Genomic DNA, 21655 nt, shown 5'->3' with positions numbered 1-21655 from the left:
GAGTACAACACTGTTGATATGATGTATTTTTTTAATTTTCATAGTCTATTAATTGACGTTAATTGTCCCAAATTGCCAACCCAAAAATGATTAATTTATTCTGTCAAGTGTATAATTCAGATAGAGTGGAAGCACAGGTTAGGGGAGTAAGCATGTCGTGCACTGTATTGATCACCTGATCATAAAAATGATTTGTCCCTGTACCGTGTGGTCAGACATGTGTCTCTAGTTTCATTTGTCCACGTTGGGCTGATACGTCTGCCTTCACACCACTGCAGTGGGGGTAATATCTTTATTTATAGTGCTCGCTATATTTATGACATTTCTGGAAATCTTGCTAGGATTTATTCCATGATGGGTTTAAACTTCATGGGTGGATCAAAATTTTTATAATTCAATTATTATGAATTATCCATCAACCGGCTGGGGCTGTTCTGTGTGAAGCATGTTCTGTGTGGATTTCCCGTCTTCCTCCCACAGTCCAAACACGTGGGCCATAGGTGTGAGTGTGACCTTGAAAGGTTGTCTATGTTAGCTCTGTGATAGACTGGCGCCCCGTGAAAGCTAGAATAGGCTCCTGCAAGGCTCAATTGGATCAGCAGAAGAAAATGGATGGATCTTGAATGCAATACAAATATGCAAAAAATATGTTTTCAAGATTTCCCTGATTGTGTGCACAAAAAATTCAACTTAAGCTTTAAGTCTTGGGCTTTTAAGAAATAACATCACTGCTGAATCAAATGACTTGATGTCGAATCAAGACTGTAAAACAAAAAGTAATATGTATAAAACTAAAGATTATGAGGTATAATAAATAATAATAATAAAATGTTATTTTTGAGATAAAATATAATAATATTTAAATATATATTAGTGCAAAATGAACCAAAACTTTCTGCAGTGCCTATCACAACTGGAGGAAAGTGAAAAAATATAATAATTCTGTTGTTTGCTTGATTTTGCCCTTTAGTCTTACCCACATTGCCGACTAGGTTTCAGAACTGCATCAGAAACAAGTGAAGCTTGGCGCTAAACCAGATTTTGTGGGTTTGTGTATTCATTTATTCTTTAACATTCTGTTGTGAAAACAGACAAAAACACCCCTACGTGATCTCCTGCACGGTCTGTTTCTGCAACATTTAGTTCCTGTAAGAAACGCAATATTTATTCTCCCTCTGAAGCGCAGGAGTAAGTAGTCACTGGCTCAGGTCGGTCCACGGAGAGAGAGCAATCGGAAGGTGCGTGCTCGTCATCATCAGAGACAAACAGGAGTGATGAGAGATAAATGGAGGGGAAAAAACATTAAGATAAAGCAAGAGGCTAGCAACCACACAAAGGAAAATTCTCTTTTCAAAGGGTTATACATAAGATTGACATCGGAAGAAATACTCCTCTGCAGCCTTTAATTTACATAGAACAGCACGAATATGAGCCTACTCTCTGGTATTTCCACAAGTTGATTCTTTAACAATCTGAAATTCGATGCTGTTTTCGATGAGGGAAAAAATAAATAAAAAACAAAAAAAGAAATACCCAAATGTGACACAGGAGATGGAGAATCATATGACATGATGTTACTTATCTTCATTTCTACAATATGCCATGTCATGTCAAAGAGCATGGGAGCATGAGAGTGAGTCTGACCCAGCAGCCAAAGCAGCACGGCCAAGGAGAGAGAAAAACCGGAGGCAGGGGTTTTCCCAAGCCGCGTTATTGCACAACTCTCACAATACTCTACTATAAATAAAGGCTGGTAACAGATTTTGGGCCTAGAACTGTAAAAGTGTTTAGAGATGCGCTTCGCTGTCTCCTCTGGTCTTTTTCGCTCTGCCCTTTTTAATGTCTCAAAAAACAGAGAATTCCCCTTTTAGTGTCCAGATACAACGCATTTAGCTGACAGTGGTGCACATTTTAGTAAATGTAAGTAAAGCGAAACCAAGAAATCTGTTGTTGAAATGAATTATTAGGATGATTTCACATGTTTTTGAAGCTTACATTTTGTGCAACAATTGCAAAAAAGTAATCAGTTTAAAGACATGGCACATTTTTGTGCATAGCTGCACCAATAACAGCAGTTAACCTACTGCGCTTTTGCGGACGGCTTTCAAGGACAAGTTTTGTTTATATGTTTTGGTTTGAGTGGCTCTGGTGGGCTTCACTGAAAGACTCTCTGTGCAGTTCTCTGATTTGCGGCCGGTGGAAAATTCTCATTTGGGATTTGAGTACACACTGCTTGAAAGCCTTGCAGTCAACACTTCATCAGCGAGCGAGGTCAACTCTCTCACACCTCACACAACGGGTGTACACATATACACAAACACTCATGGTCTGACAAAGACACTCACAGCGGCTCTCTCTCTCTCTCTCTCGCTCTCTCTCTCTCACACACACATGTGCACACACTGACACGGTTTGGGCCCGCCTAACCAATCAGAGAGAAGTGGAGTAGGTTCCCCCAGAAGTGGGTGGGAGAGTTGTTGAAACAGAAGTCTGTCTCAGGACACATAAAGTTTGCGTTGGTAGTTTGCAGAACTTTTCTGCTTACTAGTTCCCTAAAACACATTTTATTTTTATTTTTTTATATTGGCATTGTTTTCTTTCTTTCTTTCTTTTTTTTACTGAACTCTGGGGTCCATCAGAGCACAGCTTGAGCACGGAATGGCTGAACTGGTTCGAATCCGTAAGAAAAAGCTCCAGATACCCATCTCTAGGTAAGACAATTAATAGACTTTATGTTTAGTTCACTACACACTCCAGCTTCTATTTGATTACATGAACAGGGCAAGAGGACTTTATCAAACATGCTTGCTTTTGTTTGTTTTTTGTTACAATAACGTTCAGCAGCACAGCATTTCTATGCAGGAGATTTTCTGTTTTGCAAAAGTGGAAATGTGTGACTCAAAAATACACTCGGAGTTAGAGGGTTATGGTTTGACATGTTTCACACCGTATTTGCTCTAATTAAGTTCAACAAGTATTTTGCGTTTAACCTTTTGGTCGTACAAATATACATAGTGACATGAGAGAAGAAACGTGTTTTACTCCAAGTGTGAACACTTGTCTTGCCCACGCTTTTGCTGAAGGAGGTAGCTGTTGCAGAAGCGGTGGGTCATGTGGTTTTGTTTTGGTGAACTCATCTGTTTTTTAGTTTGAGCAGGGTTCAGAGCTCCAAACCTTGTGGGGTTTTGAGTGCGGACAGGGATGGGGGTTGGGATGACGTTGTTTTATTAATTTGTGCTTGCAAATGAGATGCCATTAAGCAGAGGTGGGACCAAGTCATTGTTTTGCAAGTCTCAAGTAAGTCTCAAGTCTTTATCCTCAAGTCTCAAGTCAAGTCTCAAGTAATGTCAGGCAAGTCAGAGTCGAGTCTCAAGTCACTGGTGTAAAAGTCCGAGTCAAGTCACAAGTCTGAAACTTTGAATTTCAAGTCCTTTCGAGTCTTTAAAAAAAACAAAATGAAAAAATAATGTTGCAGTTATGCTAAATGTAAATATTAGACCATGTAATTTTAAAATCTGTGTTTTTCTCAACACATGACAAAATAGTGAACTTAGAAAATATACACAAATTGTGAAATTGCACCTCTTTAAAATGCAGCTCAATTAAACCTAGCTCCAAGAATAATTTTCACCGACAGTTCTGAGATAAGCTGCATGTTATTCTTGGATGCGGTTGTAGGACCGGCTTTAAAATCGCATGACAAAAATATCATACACATTAAAAAAAAACTGTATCACCAACGTAGCCTGGACAACATTTGCTAGTTAGATGAAGTCAGCTATCTCATCTTAGCATATTTATATGCATATTTATAATCATACGGTTCTTGGAGTGAGTGCATACACTCATGAAGTTTAGTAACTTCAGGTCACTGCAACAAGCCCAGGTACAGTTTACCGACGGATGGGTGCAAGACCTTGAAATGCACCGTGTAGAAAGTAAAGACCATCGTACGTATCATAAGTTTACCAGTCTCACAAATTGTCGTCATAAATACACATTCCTTAACCGTTTATTAATAGGACCTTTGAGCTCAACGGTAATTAATTAGCAGTGGAAATAATTTCTGGTACCCATCACAGAAATGTAGCAGTGACAATAATATTGTATGCTGTAATCGTACTGGGCAATTAGTGATACAAAACAACTGTTTTATCCTGTGAATAAAAGTATATGTTTTTGTCAATGTACCATAATAACAGAAGCGAAACGCAATATTGTGTCAGGACAATTCACTATTTATGCACAATAAACAAAGGAGCATAGCGCGACAATTTCTGTTCAGCGCCAGACTTGCTTGTAACCTATATCACTAATTATGTTATGAAAATGACGTATTAACTACTAAAAAACACTGACCTTCGTGTAAATGCTTGGAGCAGACTAACCTGTGAGCTGGAGTGTTCTGGGACGTTATATTTGATCTTTGAATGGCTGCGATCCAGGCCACCCGTCGCGTCTTTGTTACTTCGGAAACATGGCTTGAACAATTTCTCTTCAACGACGTAATCCGATAACAACCGATCTCTTTACCCGTCAGCTTCTCGTGGCTGTCATGCGACCGGCTATTGCAGTTAATAATACAACGGCTTCTTGACATTTTTGTGTTTCTTTTTATCGCTGTGTGACTGATTTCAATTGAAAGCCTGCGTGCGCTAGTACCGCTTGCCACGAGTTCCCAGAATCCTTTGCGGTTCTACCCGTGAATGACGTCACATTTTCAATCTCTATATAATATGCATGTTAAATTTTATATTTGGGGTAAAATATCAAGTCTTTTCAAGTAAACCGGTTCAAGTCCAATTCAAGTCCCAAGTCATTGGTGTAAAAGTCCAAGTCAAGTCACAAGTCTTAGAACATTTTTTCAAGTCAAGTCTAAAGTCATAAAATTAATGACTCGAGTCTGACTCGAGTCCAAGTCATGTGACTCGAGTCCACACCTCTGCCATTAAGTCCATTCTCTTGTGCTCATCTATACTTGGAGAGGACGACATTCTGCAGTGTGTAGATGTGTAGATTCAACAATGCTTGAGCCAAAGGAGAATTTGTCATCTTTTTCTATAAACACACTTTCACGAGTGCACTTGACGAGTAATTTCCTGTAAACGTCCTGTCAAAGGTTCTTCTGCCGCAAACAGTTGAAACAAAAAAGGCTGTGTTATCATGAAAGATTACTTGAGATAGAAAGTGAGCGGTGGTATTCAGATGCATGCTATTTTTATGACTCGACAGCTTTCAAAAGCCTTTGCCAGCGTGATAAACACTTGAAAAGCTGTGAGCGTCTCATCCCCAGGAGTTGGCTCCATTGCCCGGCCTTACGCTGTTTGAACACAGTCATTCTGGTCACCATATGGGCAACGCACTAAGATGTTTTGAAGAAATTATCTGCGGCACGGATACTGTATATTATCACGTCGATATATTTCAGAAGTCAAATGAAAACACAATCACAGCAGAAAGATTCCAGTCCTACAAACTAAGGATACGAATTTAATGACAACTGGATCAGACGCGGAGCTTTGGGACTCATTCCTGAGAGGAGGTTACAGTAACACAGGCAGGTGGGTTACACTCTGAGCGACATCGAGCATTTGCTTTCTATTATACTTGAGGGGATGTGCTTCCAGCACGTAATTTGATTAAAAGTTTCGAAACCAAAAAGAGGCAGCGTGTTCTCAGAGAACATTTAGATAAAGCACAAAATTATGATTTTTTTCAGGGAGTATATTTTGATATAATTTGAGTTACATAAGGGCCTAACCATGGGAAGCTTTCCTCTCATGGAAAATTTGGCACTAATGATGCCCTTTTTGGACAGCTTGGCACTTAAATCACTTCCAAATGAGCTTTTTCCGTTCATCAGGATTTCTCAACTGATTGTTAAAACACTTTGGACGTCATTTCACTGACTCAAGACAACAACAAGTGCTGTCGGTCTGCAAAGACCTGTTCACGGAGCTGCAGGTTCAAGCTGTTCCTATTTGTATCCTAAAATAACACCGTAGGCAGAATAAGTCACAGAAAACACTGATTTTTGTTCCTTAGCTATTGTTTCTGGACCCAAACAGAACTTTAATGTTTACCCATCCCGCTTTTTACTTATTGCACGTGGATGCTGAGACGTGCAACAATTTTCAAGCACCAAAAATGATTCCAATATTTCGTTTACTTTCAGGCTGAGGAGCATGCTGAAGCAGCTAGACGAGAAAGATGTTGATTTTGAAGAAATCAAAAAGAACCTGGAATACACAGCATCGTTACTAGAGGCAGTGTACCTCGATGGAACAAGGTAAAATAATACAATAAGAAGAAGAAGAAGAAAAAGAAGATAAAATTGTAGATCAGTTTTGTAGATCAGTGCTGAGCTTTCACATCCTGGGTAAGCAGCGAGGGGAAAGCACTAACCACCACAGTATAGTCCTGCCAGAAAAACAATATAAGTGTAAAAGATGTTATTCAAGGAGTACATGGGACACCTAATGTGTGATTAGCTTTTATAACTGAAAAAAGATCAGTTCATGTCTGTTTGATCAGCTTCACTTACATCTTCCTCTGAGTTGTCTTGTACTTTTAAAGTACTTTTTAAAGACTTTGATGAGATCATTGATAACACTGTCATGTTGCTACAATATGAAGTTGCAATCAGCAGCAGGTTAGCTTAGCTTAGTGCAGAGACTGAAAATGGCAACTCACCTTTGTACATCCCTAAAGTCCCTAATGAGAACTTAACACCTGTTTTGTTTAGTTATTCCTTTAAACAGTGACTCATCTGGGGCACATTTCACCATTGCGACTAAACTAAATGACCACAGTGTTCTCTAAGAGATATAGCTAGTTTTGAAACTGTTACAAACAGAAACTAGAAACCAGCATGTGTGAGAAAGTGGGATTTTGGGTTAGCTACAGATGGCTGATAGAAGTATTTTAACAATCACATGGATTAGCAGTGAAAGTCGTATGAAAAAGAAAGTTTTCACCCGATTATATCTAATCCTGTGAAAAAATAAGTACACCCCGTTATGCGGTAGCTTATTGTCTATATGACCTTATCAGTTCTCAAATCATTGTGGAGAATTTTAGGCCCACTCTTGAGTTGTTTGACAAATGTGTTTATGCAGAGTTCTCAGTTCAGTCAGGTTGAGGTCTGGACTTTGACTGAGCCATTTTATCACCTTCATTCTTTTCTTCTTCAGCAATTCTGCTCTAGATTGTTGGTGTGGTATCAATGACGTGTTGCATGACCTAATTTCACCCAATTTAGCAGTTGAGCAGATGGCCCCACATTTGAGTCTAGCATATTGTGGTATATAGAGGAGTTCATGTGTGACAATGAGTGTAAAGAGCCCAGGTTCTGCTAAACTAGTCTGAAAACTATTGTTCATGACTGTTTTCAGCTGCATGCATTATGACCAGACATCTCAGCTTTGGTCTTTTCTGTCCAAAACACATTGTTCCAGAAGTCTTGCGGTTTGTTTCGATGCAACTTTACAAACCTAAGTCGTGCTGCCAATTTCTTTTTGGAGAGACAAGGCTTTTTCCTGGCAACCCTTCCAAACATGCTGTACTTGTTCTGTCTTTTTCTTATTGTACTGTTATGAGCTTTAACATTTAATATGCTAGTTGAGGCCTGTAGAATCTGAGCTGTAGCTCTTGGGTTTTTTTGTAATGTGTTTGACCTTATGGCGTGGTCTGACCTTGTTGTGAATCTCCTGGAAAGATTGTTTCATTGCACTCACCTGAATGCTTCACACCAGCAAAATGACAACGCCTGTACCTTTATAGAAGTGCCCACACCTTCTGATGATCAATTAATCACGGGGATCTGATTAGCTCCTGATAGCTACCTACTTTCTTATTTCCTATGGATTCACTAAGGGTGTACTTAGTTTTTCACAGGACTGCATAGAGTCCTATGAAAACTTTCTTTTTCTCCTGACTTCTCAGGCCTTCCCCTGCATGTCAGATGAGGAAACTGATAAGAAAAGTTTGGTGTCATCAGCACAGCAGCCATGTAAGTGTCTAACAGCAGAAAGTGGTCTTTCAGGAATGGTGGTCTGGTAGCCTGATTTACAAAGCCTGAGGTACACAATCCATGAAGTGTGAAACGGAGGATTTTATGATCCAGTGTGTCATAGAGAAAACAGAGTGAAAAAAAACATGTTGCTTTCTGCAATTTTAGGTGCTGTTTCTCTGCTAATATTTGAGTGGAAGCAGTACGATGAAGTCTCTTTTGGTTGCCTTTCATAAAAACCAGAGTAAAAAGTGCCAAAAGTCTTTCTGGGAGTAGTAACTTCTTACTTAGCTTATTTAACAGACATACAATTGAAATTAAATTTTTAAATTAAACTTTTGACTGGACAGTTAATGGAAGTATTTCTAAATAAATCTAAATGTGTAATATAAAATTATCCTTACACCATTAAACGTCTCTGAACCACAGTGATATCGCAGAGGCACATTATTAGTGCTGCTCATTCATTCTCAGTCTTCATTTTTACCGTGTCTTAATATTGTCTAACAGTCACTGTTTCTCACAGGCAGTGTCTGGAGTCTGAAGATGACCTCCAGCAACTGCAGTCAGACGGGGTGCCGTCAGAGGTCACCGACTGGCTGGCTTCCACTTTCACCCAGAAGATCCGCCGTCCTACGCGGCGCTCTGATGAGAAGCCCAAGTTTCGCAGCATTGTGCATGCAGTGCAAGCTGGGATATTTGTGGAGCGGTATTGCGTTTCATTCATTTCTATTTCAGAACTGCAAGCATAATGAATGATGTTATGGAAAGGATCCAAATGCAGGACATGTACTGTAGGGAAATTATAGAAATAAAAGAAAGACCCAGACATGATAATCTAAAAAAAACAGAAAATCCAGACAAAAAAATCTAAAAGGCAAAAATGATGGAAAGACACAGAACATAAACATGGATTAAACAATGAGGCTAAACTATACAGAATATATACACAGAGGAGATTGACTGGGAAACAGGACAGTTATGAGGGCAGAACGCAGGAGGAACAAGTAAAGGAAGGTAAAAAAGGCTGAAGAGGAGCAGATCATAAAGGAAAGAAAAGACAGAAAGTAAATGAGATACCACAGAAAACCTGCCATGAAGCTAAAATTGGGACACTGCTACCCAGAAGACCAGGAGAGAGATGCACAGCAGGTAAAAGCAAACACAGGGAACCACAGGGGAACGAGAACTATACGAGAACAGAATAAAATAAAATAAAAACTGGGGCCAACTACTCAATACTATAACAGACAATAACAGACATCACTAGAATGACAATGAAATCTCAACAAGAATGGAAGCTCAAAGTGTCATGACCAGAGTCATTATGAAATCAAAATTTGAATGCAAAACTCAAAATGATAAACAAGAACTCAAAACCCTGGAATCGTTTTTTAAAACAGCAATTCATAAAATACTGACTGGAAGACACAGAAGCAGTCATACAGCAGTAACTCTCTTTTATGAAACTTAAATAATAAGAAACAAGGAAACAAGCATCTCATATAATAAAAGTCCCATTATAAATTACTGATTTCATTGTCTGTACAATAAGTCCGATACAAGCTCACACTCTGTTGTTATTATTACGTCCACAGCAAACACAGCCTGCTACACACGGCTGTGAAACATTATCTCCATTTTCTTGTTAAAACTTCCTTCCAAAGCAGACAGGGACTTTAGAGGATTTATATAAACAGCTCCTAAACCGAGGTCGCTGCACAGCGTCAACATCTGAACTTTAACTGAACTCACCCTAAACATTCCCTTATTCCAGGATGTTCAAGAGGGCCTACACAGCAGCCATGCCGGACCAACCTGCAGCGGTCGTAAATTGCCTCAGGGTAAGCCCCCTCTAATCATAACTCTCACAGTGGGTTGGATCTTAGCTAAAAATATGGACATCACATAATCTATCGTATACACACCAAAAGTATACACCAGTACTTTCCTCTCTTGCTCTTTAGGACCTGGACCGTTGGAGCTTTGATGTGTTTGCTCTGAACTCAGCCAGCTCTGATCATGCACTCCGAACTCTGTTCTTTGAGCTGATCACCAGATATGAGCTCAACAGTCGCTTTAAGGTCTTTTAACTTTGCATTTCATTGTTTAGTTTGTATATAGTTCATCGTCTATACAATGACTCATTATAGTCATTGGAGAATTTCAGTGCTTTGGATGGAAGATCTCACTGTAATATAATCAGAGCCACTCTGAAGGAGTATTATTGTGAGGAACTGGTGTTGTCATTTGCAGATATTATCAGGCATATGGGTTTTATTATCCTTTGTGGTGTTTGGAGGGCTAATGGGTTAGCAAATTATGTGTGTAAATCACATGCATCATGCCTTATTACAACATCCAGGTTGTTTTAGCTTTTACTGTTGACATAAACTTTGTGAACCTGTGGTATTTTAAACATAGCTTTACTTTTGATGATTATGTAACTATTTTTGCAGATTCCCATCTCGTGCCTCACAGAATTTCTGTCTGCGCTGGAGAGAGGATACTGCAAATACAACAACCCCTACCACAACCACGTTCACGCTGCTGATGTAACTCAGACACTGCACTGTCTGCTGCTGCGCTCCGGACTCGTGGTACAAAAGACTAACCTGGATTTTCTATTAAAGGATAAGGCCGGTGTGATAACTTTTCTTTTTAATTTTCTGAAAATTCCATGAAAAAATCAAAAGGAAGAATGTGTAGCGGCCCACCTTTTAACACTTTCCAAGCTTGCTGGCCTTTCTGTGGCACTGTGTCCCATTTGCTTTGACTGAATAGACAAATAGGTAACAAATATATAACCTATTTCTTTAGGAGTCACTTTCCTAATTTGCAGTGATCTGTTGCTTTTACAAATGTGGATTACACTGTGTAAAATGTTTTTTAGAAGTATATCGACAGACTAAAATATCCTAACAACTCTTATGGATTGCATTTACATTTTTTTTTAAATACATGTGGCATTCATTATCACCCTGAAGATGAAGGCTAATGACCAGAGTCACTGCCTGACGTTAGCACCACAGTAAGGATCGATTGTAGAGCACAAATAACAATCAAATTCCAAAATGACTTTTACTTTCAGAGCCTGCAGTCCTGTGACAATAGAAATGATACTTCCTGTTTTGGTGGCGATGGTGTTGCAGGGAAACAGGATCTGTTCCATTCTAACTTTTCTTTAACCCACTAAGCACTGCTGTTTCAGAGTGAAAATTATGGAGACTAAATAAAGAGATGATGGCCTTTATGTTTTTCAAGGCCTCCCCACGTTAGGGAGTTCCCATGTCAGGACTTTCAACTTGTTACATTGTATCTATGCACTCTATGAGTTGCTGTCTTCATCATCTGACCTTTATGAAGGGTGTCTCTGGAAATATTGCACATACAGACTTTTGGCTTAGCGAGTAAAGCATAATTTATGGTCTTGCGAATGTGTCTGTGTACATTTCCGTTGTACATGTTTCCATTTAGACAATGAGCGGAAAGGGGTCTTTACCCCCCACCCCGAGGTGCTCCAACATCCTAACTGCACATCACTGGACACACATGACTTATACAAGCGAACCATAAAACATTCCAATATAAATAAAAATGCTGCATTAAAAGCACAGACAGTGACTGCAGTGGACACTTTACATATTTTTAACACTTGTAGGCTCTGTGTGGGCAAGCACCTACACCACTGGACATGAATGTGGAGCTATAAAAAGCGTCATGGGTGAAGCTGCTGTGGTGCGCAAATACAACCACCTTGGTGGGTGGTTGTATTCTGCTACTTCTAAGGCCAGATAAGGACCAGATGACTTTTATCACGTATATATTTAAAACTTTTAACTGAAAGATGGTGTACTTTCTTTTTACCATTATAGTACTGTTGTTTTAATGGTTTTATATTTGTGTCTATCAAGCACTGGCTGACAGAGCTCGAGGTGATGGCATCCCTGTTTGCTGCAGCCATCCATGACTATGAACACACAGGAACTACAAATAACTTTCACATCCACACAAAGTAAGCTTTTTTTCTGCAATATTTTCTCAGCTATATATGAGCCACCTCCTGTTATGAAACTGTAAAATAGTAAGAGATATCAGGAAGTACAGAAATAGTGAGGTACGCTTTCTTAAAGCGTACCTCAGTATAGTTTTCTTCTTTCCTCTGTATCGTTTTAGTAAGAGAGCGAGTGAGAACCCTCTAAGGCAAACACAACTTCATGGACAGAACATCGTATTTTTAGACTTTCCACTTAGGAGGACTGAAGAACGTAGTCTCATGGCACCCATCATCATCATGCTTTATTTCGGGAATAAAGTACAAAGATGCCTGCCCACAGTAAAAGAGCACATCTGAACAGCAGATCTATCCCAAAGTCAGTAACTCTACTTGGAACATCATCTGACTTTGAGATAGATATGTAATATATATGATATGGGCTGAAAAATCAATGCAATAAGTTATTATGTATAGCACCTTTAACAACAGACTTTACAAAGTGCCTTGCCTGACAAGCAAAAGGACACAAAGAGAATAAAACAACAAAAATAACAGGTGCAATTTATTTAAAGTGGAGACAGATTCAAATGAAAAAAAGAAAGATTAAAATGTGGGTGCAAAACAAATAATGAAAGGCTAAAAAAGAAAACCCCAGAAATAATATGCAAGACAAGAGAGATGTTATTCAAACATTAAAAACCTATAAAGGACGACATCACATGAAATGGCATCACATAAAAGCACGTCTATAAAAATGTATTTTACGAAGTGATTTATTGGAAGCCTCTGATTCTACGAGACTTCCTCATTTCAAACATTTCTCCTCATTTCATAGCTGACAGGCCCTGATGCGAAAGCCATGACTGCATTTGACATTAAGCCTCAACTTTCAGGCAGAAGTGCTGCCTGAATGTGGCACAGGGCCAGACACGAACATGTGTTAAATGTGATTGCACTTAAAATCAATTCTAAAACAGGCAGGGAGCTAGTAGGGGATCAGGATCGGGGTAATGTGTGTCTGCTAAAATGAGTAGGAAGCCAAGAAATTAACTTTCCATGTAAACCAGAGGAGAACGTAGTAGCCTAACCTGGCGATTACCAAAGGAACAGTACTCTACTGTGCTGTGCTGTGCAAAAGTCTTGAGCATCAAGTTCTTGTGTCTTGACCATTTTCAGAGGAATGTTTGGGGTTTTTTGTTTGATGATCTGCTGTCCACTGAAGCCTCATCAAGAAAAGACACATTTTGGGTGCTTTTGCCTTTTTTCTCATTTTCCAAGCAGAAATATAAAGAAATGAGACTTTTGCACTGTAATTTATAAGATTAAGTAATATAATTTCTAATTTTCAAGTATTGAGTTGACGAAAATGTGCCACCCAGTATTTACGAAATATAACTATATAGACTAAATAGTTATAAAGTCATCAGCTAGACTTTTAGGGTCACTAGATTTTTTTTTTAAAAAGTATGTCTCTGTCATCTGCATAGCAATGAAAGGAAAAACATTATGAATAAATGAGCCTGGTTCTGTCGGAGGTTTCTTCCTGTTAAAAGGGAGTTTTTCCTTCCCACTGTCGCCAAAGTGCTTGCTCATAGGGGGTCATATGATTGTTGGGTTTTTCTCTGTATGCATTATTGCAGGGTCTACCTTACAACATAAAGTGCCTTGAGTCACCTGTTGTTGTGATTTGGTGTATAAATAAAATTCAATTGAACTGAATCATGAATATTAGGAAATTACAGACCCACAGAAGTCTTACCAGAATTTTTCATTTTTTACCACACACTTTTTACACTCCCCAACAGACCACTTTGTCTTTAAAACCATTTCCTTAAGTGTTTTATTCAATGTTTATTTCACTGGTGAAAGGTGGCAGAAGCTTAAAAATAAATACTAATTGGAAAACTGTCCACAGTGGGCTTTATTACCCATTTTAACAGCTGAATGACAATGAGGGGATACAGGATGCTTGATTGATAAATCCGTTAATTATCTTACTTTAGTGAGTCATTAATACCCACACTGTGTCATTTTTCATTACATCCCACCTCCTCTTCAGCACTTTAAAATTCATCATTAAAGGCTTGCAGTCACAGTCATTAAATTGTTCCCAGAGGACTCTCCTTTTATCTCAGTCTCACCTCCTTCACTCAGAGCAACTGTGTTATTGAAGTTTTCACTTTAATGCACAGGAACACTTTACAACCTGCCCATCTGTCCGTCGACTGTCTGTAATAATCTCCACTCACCTTTTGTCTCCAAGGTCAGAGTTTGCATTGATCTACAATGACCGGTCTGTACAAGAGAGCCATCACCTGAGTGCAGCATTCCGCCTACTGCTGGACGACCAAATGAACATCTTTATTAATTTGACGCGGGAGGAATGGATGTAAGACCTCAAAATTTTACAGTGTTAATATTATTTTTATATTTTCATAACCTTAATAATAATTAATTTTTGTGTGTTATAAATCATGACCCATTTTCCCTCCCGAGCAGACAGTCACAGGGAGACATAAATAGGTCGTAGAAAAGTTTTCCCTCCTCTATTAGCTGTGTGATCAGTTGCTCACCTGTTGATCTCTTGTTGGAGAAACGTTTTTGCTGTCTGTATGTATGAACTTCACAAGCCTGTGTAAAAATGTCCCCATCGAGCTGTTGGTGTTAAAGGGCATTCTGAAAAGTCAAAAGTCCCCTGCAGAAATAAATTTGTTAACAATGTTATAAATGAGGTTTTAACCAACAGCAACAGCAACATTTAGTTAGAGTCTGGGCAAAGACAGCTGTTAAATGTAGATTAGGTTTGCAGTAAGTCCTCATATGCGTGTATATGCATAGGCATGATACAACATTGGGAGAAGAAAAATAAATAACGGAGAATTCATGCTGCAGGAGAATGTAGGAGAGCAAAGCTATAATTTGTTTATCTTAGTGTGTTTCCAATGTGACCTCTAGGAAAAACTAATTGGCCAAAAAGTAACATTTTATTAATTAATACTTTTGTTTTATTTTATTATGGATATATGGAATCGACTGAAACAATTGCAGTACATTTATTCACTAGTTTTAAATATCAGTTCTGTAGTTTGGAGCTAGTTTGTGGCTTTTGACAACATTTCGATTTTTATCTGTGACGACATTTATAATTATGTCATTATTCTATTTTATTATCGTTATTTTACATATAAACTGACATGCTTTGCTTTAAGGAAACAGCCCCCAGACCTCAAGTTGGTTAGTGCACTTATGGGAAAGCATACAGTGTCTCTTATAGCTGACCCTGGTCTTTGACCTCCTAAGATATCGTGTAACGACATATTCACCAAACAGCAGAGGAATAACAAACATAACAAACTCTGACTACAGCGTCTAAACTTGGAAATGTAGTAAAGAAGTTGCATTTGGTAGATGCTATAGGAATGTTGTGATACATACATTTAAAGTAAAAGTTAGCTGTAGTTGATGGTCTGCGGTGCAGTCTGCGATAACAACATATCTATACTCTGCATAGCTTCTTTGTTGGCTGCTGCTTCATATATTACTCACAGAATATGCGATTGGGGAGCTGTGCTGATATCACACAAGATAAACCCCAGCTGCATACTTTAGTGGGCTTTTCTAGCAGTCAGTGTTGCCATGGGAACAAGGAAATCTATTAGGAAATCTAAACAGGTTACAACCCCATTGAGCCTTCCTGTCTGTCATTTTTACTCACTCCTCATCAGCCAAGGTCAACTTGTACACTGTGTGTTTTTGCGTGTGTGCGTTCTCACAGGGAGCTGCGGTCACTCGTTATAGAGATGGTGTTGTCCACTGACATGTCCTCCCACCTTCTCCAAGTCAAAGCGATGAAATCCTGTCTACAACAACAAGAACGGTACTGCTAATAGACTGTGCTGTTGTTTGCACTGTGGCGCATAATCAGCAGGCCATGTAATGGATGCTTGGAGTGCAGTGAGCTGATTAGAATAGCCTGCACATGATGCAGGCAGTTTGGGTTCAGGCTGGCTGCTGTTTAGTCTGCTTTTCAGTCTGGAGACACAACAAAACAACAGTTAAAACAGTGGTTGCCTTATGCTCTCTACACCAGGATTGACAAGCCCAAAGCACTGTCTCTGTTACTGCACACGGCTGACATAAGTCATCCATCCAAGCCTTGGGCGCTGCACTCTCGCTGGACCAAAACCTTGATGGAGGAGTTTTTCAGACAGGTAGGCACTATATATATATATTCTGCTTAACAGGCCTGAGATATTTCCTATTTGTTGTTTGTCATCTCGCTATGCTCTTCATTTTATTTCACACAAATTCAAGGGCAGAGTGGCAGGCTCCTCTCTGAGCCTGTTTTGTTGCAGATTCTTTCCTGTTATCAAGAATTTTTTTTCTACTTTCTAAAAGTGCTTGCTCAGTGGGTCTTTACCCCCCACTTTTAAGCACCATATAACTACTATTTTGACTAGTGATGAGCATGGATTCATGTCAACAAGGATAACTAGAGATGTGAAGGAGAGAGTGCAGGGAGGGCAGAGTGCGTGGAGAAGAGTGTCAGCTGTGATTTGATTGGCTATGACATGTGGCTTAGAGTCAGTGGCAAAGTCACCAAACGTAGTCCTCTCTGTGTTGGGAGTGACGAGGATGGACACAATTACAAATGAGTACATCAGTTAGAGTTAGAGAGATGAGCCTGAGATGGTTTAAACATGTGCAGAGGAGGGATCGAGCATAAAGTGGACAAAGCATGTTTAATGTGGACCTTCATGGATATAGTGAAGGAAGACCTGAGACAGAGGAGGACAGTGTGGCAACACCTAAAGAGAGAAGCTGAAAGAAGATTTGTTTTGGATAAAAGAATAAGCTACTTGTTGCCAACAGTTAGATGAGAAGATGAACAGTAAATAGTGTGTAGTCAATAAAGAGTTTAAGCCAGCAGCTACCCAGCTCAGCTTAGTGCAAATACAGAAAACAAGGGGAACAACTAGCTTTAATCTCGCCAACCAACAAGAAAATCTGCCTGCTAACTTCCAAACTCACTAATTAAAACAGGACATCTTGTTACTGGATAAAAATAAAGTGTAGCCACTGTGATGCCACTGTTCTTACATCACTGATTCCACGTTGGAGTCCAGATTCAAATTTGTGAGCTTTCTTGTTCACTATACTCTGCAGATGAATGATGATTGTAGATGATTGTAGAGGAAGTCCAAATCCTCCAATTTGATTCCTCAGTGGTGAAAAAATGTTACACTGGAGCCTGAAGCCATACCTCAGAGAGAGCTTAGTACATAGTATGTTAGGCCTCTCTCTTTATCCTACCATATTAGACATTTACTTCCTCTATAGATCTTATCAGTCTCTGTGCCTTCACTTACTTCCCTTATTTGCCAGGCCTCTGTCGTTCGACCTTGCTGACGACTAACATGTTATGCTGTACACTATTGTTGTTTATCTGTTAGGATTGCCATTAGCTGTGCCCTAAACACAAAGCCAACAAAGATGATGTATATACTTTGTTGCCTGTAGCGGTTAAATCCAGCATTTTATCATTCAGCTTCTTACATGCACTTACATGCACTTACATGCACTGGCTTCCCAGTATATGTGATTTGATTTTCAGGCTTGTTAGTAAGGATGGCGGTCATTTTCTAAAACAAAAGTGCATTAGAGTTTATGTAGCCTGTCTCAAAGGTTGTCCTTGATTGCATGTGGTTTAGATGCCAGCTCATTTGTAGTTCTCGGTGCTCGCAGGCTTTTGCCACACAATAAATGTAAATTCAAAATATAAAAGAACACATTATGTTATATTCTTAGACATCTCCATATCTGCCCTGGTGCTCCCTGGTCTCCATCTGACTTATTAGCTCTGTTATTAACTGCATGATTGATGAGTCAAAGGGCTGCATGCCTAATAAGAGGCAGCAGTTTTTGTAAATTGCTTGTATAGGGAGGGTGGATATTACGTCAGAGCTAAAGAAATCCATAAAAATATCTCGTTGATATGACGCAGAGGCAGCAGAGAAGGAAAATCTCTCCTAACAGCTTATTCTGCATTACTTTGGTACTAAAAAAATTAATCAATCTTAACAGCTCAAGTTTTAACCCTTTAAAGCCTGAACCATGAAATAATTGCTTTAATAATAATTGTTTATTGAACATTCTGACAAAATAATAAAACATAAATTCAATATCAAAATAAATTTTGCTTTATTTTGTAATTCATTGCTTAAAAATGTATATTTTTGTTATGACTTTTTTTCAGATCTTATGTAGTCTCAAAAACCCATGTACATGTCATATATAATGTAATGCACTTGACTTTAAAGGGTTACATATGGGAAATAGAGGACTGCAGAGAATCAGTGTTGTTGCCTTTAAAGCCTCACAAACCCCAAATAGAAAGTCAAGCTATCATGTTTTTGTTGACCTTTGGGGAAAAGTATATAATAAAACAATATAATGAGCCAAAAGCTGAGGACTGCAAGAAGTGGCTTTTGGTCTTGACTTTAAAGCATCAGCTGACGCTATAGCTGTTCTTCAGCTCAGCAGAAGACGCAGTTATCCAATCAGGTGGAGGGACTCTTTCTGTTGATGTCTGAGTTACTATGAGAACATAATTACCCCACAGAGAAAATGCTTGCTGTCCTGATTGTCTGGCTTTTTGGCGATGTTAGTTGGCACGACTGTAGTGAGTGTATTTACAGTGACTGCTGCACGAAGCTGCTCCCACTCTGCTTTTTTTACTACCTGGATCTGAAGGAGATCAGAACAGAAGAGGTGTGGGAGAGCGCTGTTGTCTCAGAAACAAGACGTGTGCGTACCTATGAAACACGTTTTCTTTCTGTTTGGCTGTTAATTAAAAAACGTTTGAACAGTCTCATAGTTTCAGGAGGCGACTGTTGGAACAAACTGACCTTTTAAAAGTTATTTTCAGGTGTTGTGTGGGATGCCCTTTAAGTATCTTCTTTCTCTCTTTCTATCTTTGTGAGGGTGATAGAGAGGCAGAGCTCGGCCTCCCCTTCTCTCCACTGTGTGATCGACAAACCACCCTAGTAGCTGAATCCCAGATCGGTACGTCTCATAAATCACACCCTCTTTTTTTAAAACCAGCTTCCTCATCGCTTTTGTCTGTTGTTTATGCCTTTGTAAGATTTTCAATAAATATCCATCTCAGATACATAAAACAAGTAAAATTTATTCTCTAGTGAAGCTAATCACATTTTTTCTCTTTCCAAAAGTAACAAGCCAGTGGCAGGATTTATGTTCATTTTATTTTTAACAGTTCACAGTGATATTGCAGCATATGCCCTTTGAATTTTAGTGTTTGAATCACTGAAATGCACTCAAATTTCTTTACTGACATTAAAGACGTAACAAGGTTTTAGTATTTTTGAGTCACTAACAGTTTACTTCACATGTTGATATGCTGGATTTTGTTCTCGCAGGTTTCATAGACTTCATTGTGTATCCTACATTTTCTCTGCTGACCGATATGGCTGAAAAGATTGTTATTCCTTTGGTGGAAGAGAACCCAGGCCCACCAGACCCCTGCAACAGACATAGGTAAACACAAGGCCTGTGAAACCTGCTGGGAAAATAAACTTTATTGCACTTTTGGTTTTAGATATTAATATAATAATAATAATGATGGATTGGATTTATATAGCGCTTTTCAAGGCACCCAAAGCGCTTTAGAATACCACTATTCATTCACTCACTGGTGGAGGTAAACTACAGTTGTAGCCACAGCTGCCCTGGGGCAGACTGACAGAAGCCAGGCTGCCATATCGCGCCAAAGCATTTGACACACATTAGAAGTCTGTTTTTACTGTGATATTGAGTGGCACACAGAGTTTGACTAAAACTGATTTTAAAACTCTTGAAAACCTACTTCCTTCGTGTGTCTTAGTACAATTAGTCATTAAATGGCTCCATCTGTCACTCAGATGGACAGACACAGCACTGACACTGCATAATTTTTTAGCTTTAATAGAATTCAAACTGGGGACTTGTTAAAAAAAAAAAAGTATCTATACAGTTGTCCCAAAAGGAGGAAATTAACTTCAAACTTTTTTCAGGCTTTAATTATGCTGTAAAGCTGGTCAGTTTAACGTGAAGGTCTACTTGACATGCTTTTGGAGTCAAGCTCTGGTTATTCAGGAAACTTCAGTTTTTGGCTCTTTTGCAGTTTTACACTTGGAGCTTGTAGTTTCACTAATTCTTTGCTTTCTATGTATATGTTGATCATGTACACCGTGTTTTTTATGTTACTATCATTTGCTGAGTTGGTCAAAAACCTGTAATCATGACTTGATAATTTTGAGTGACAAAACATGATCATTATTCAAAGGTGAATTAATCTTCAAATTTGTAGCAGTAACTGCTCATTTTAGACACACCAGAAGGATAACCAAAGTCAGTAGGAACCCAAAAGTGTCAGCACAAAATCCTGTTTATGTGCTGCTTATTTTCCTTTTAATTTGTTTTCTTTTTATTGAAGATATATTTGAAGATAATTTCATGGAAAAAAAGTGCAATCCTTTACCTTGGTGTAGAAAATCTCAGGTTAAGCTGAGTCATTTGTTTTCATGACTGGAATATGAATATGCATACAAACAGCACTGTTTTCTTTCACCAGTAATCTTTGGAAGGAGAGCTCCAGAGGCCTGCAGTGGAGCCTCGCACACATCACAGCTGAGCTGGTGAGCTTCCGCTCTACTTGGACACGGCACACTGAGGACAACAAGCTCAAATGGAAGGAAAGTGGCTCAAATGGTGGGTTGCATAATTATTTGTTTATACCTGCAAAAATCACAAATATGCATTAAAATATAAAAAAAATAAACACAATTGAGGTTTTATTTAAATGTCTATACTTAATTTTATATTCTACTTAGTCTCCTTTTCTGCTCGCACATATTTCAACAACTCAAATTTAAAAAGATCACCTTTAAAAAGCTTGACAACCTCTTTTAAAGTAGAATAAAAGACCTGTTGCTGATCTGGCTTAGGAAAAGCCTCTTTGTTCCATAAATGCGCTCAGTACCCTTGATTTGATTTGTTATCTAAATTCATTTTAGAATGATCTCATGTTGAGATGAATTCATACAGATATTATTTTCTATTCAACCTAACTAGATTTTCTGATGTCTTTTCCCAATCTTCTATATCCTCCAGGATTTTCAGACCCCGGCGAGACAAAAGAGCAGCGATCGAGACAAGAAGTGTTGTCAGAAAAATCCCTGCAAGACCCCACTACAGATACAAAATAGCAGACAGCAGCTCCTTTGTAATACGTGTTTGCAGAATAGAAAAAAGTAACACTTTTGTAACAAAACTCAGATACCTTTTACTTTAAAAACTGAGAGATCTTACCAAGGTAAGATGTAGCGTAATCACAGAAACTTCCTCATTTTAAATGTAGCATACTACAATAATTTAAATACAAAAGTACACATGCTGGTCATGTTATACAGTCTAGTCCATATCATTAATTTAATTTGTCATCTAAACAGCTGTAAGTTACATTTGAACTTTCAAAGCATAAAACAATCATTTAACCTTAAAATAAACTTTGTGTCATATATGAGTTTTTTGTAGTCTGTTTCTTTGTCTGGGACATATTTACACATGGGCCAGTAATCCAGACATGA

General features: G+C 38.7%; 1 protein-coding gene across 1 annotated transcript; it reads left to right on the top strand.

Annotated features, from left to right (window-relative positions):
* The first annotated feature begins 2502 nt into the window (after positions 1-2502).
* Positions 2503-21591, top strand: LOC309706150 (dual specificity calcium/calmodulin-dependent 3',5'-cyclic nucleotide phosphodiesterase 1B-like). Its single transcript, XM_082532418.1, has 14 exons — positions 2503-2711; positions 6176-6289; positions 8538-8720; positions 9789-9855; positions 9979-10095; positions 10471-10611; positions 11926-12026; positions 14272-14397; positions 15784-15885; positions 16099-16219; positions 18992-19073; positions 19448-19565; positions 20641-20777; positions 21180-21591. Exons 1-14 carry the CDS (start codon positions 2659-2661, stop codon positions 21272-21274), a joined length of 1557 nt encoding a protein of 518 aa, XP_082388544.1. The 5' UTR covers positions 2503-2658; the 3' UTR covers positions 21275-21591.
* Positions 21592-21655: the final 64 nt, after the last annotated feature.

Source organism: Aulonocara stuartgranti, assembly GCF_965226115.1.
Source record: "Aulonocara stuartgranti genome assembly, chromosome: 5".
NCBI classification, from domain to species: Eukaryota; Metazoa; Chordata; class Actinopteri; order Cichliformes; family Cichlidae; genus Aulonocara; species Aulonocara stuartgranti.
Note: the sequence above shows the minus strand (reverse complement) of the source record. Positions and strands in the feature narration are given on the sequence as shown.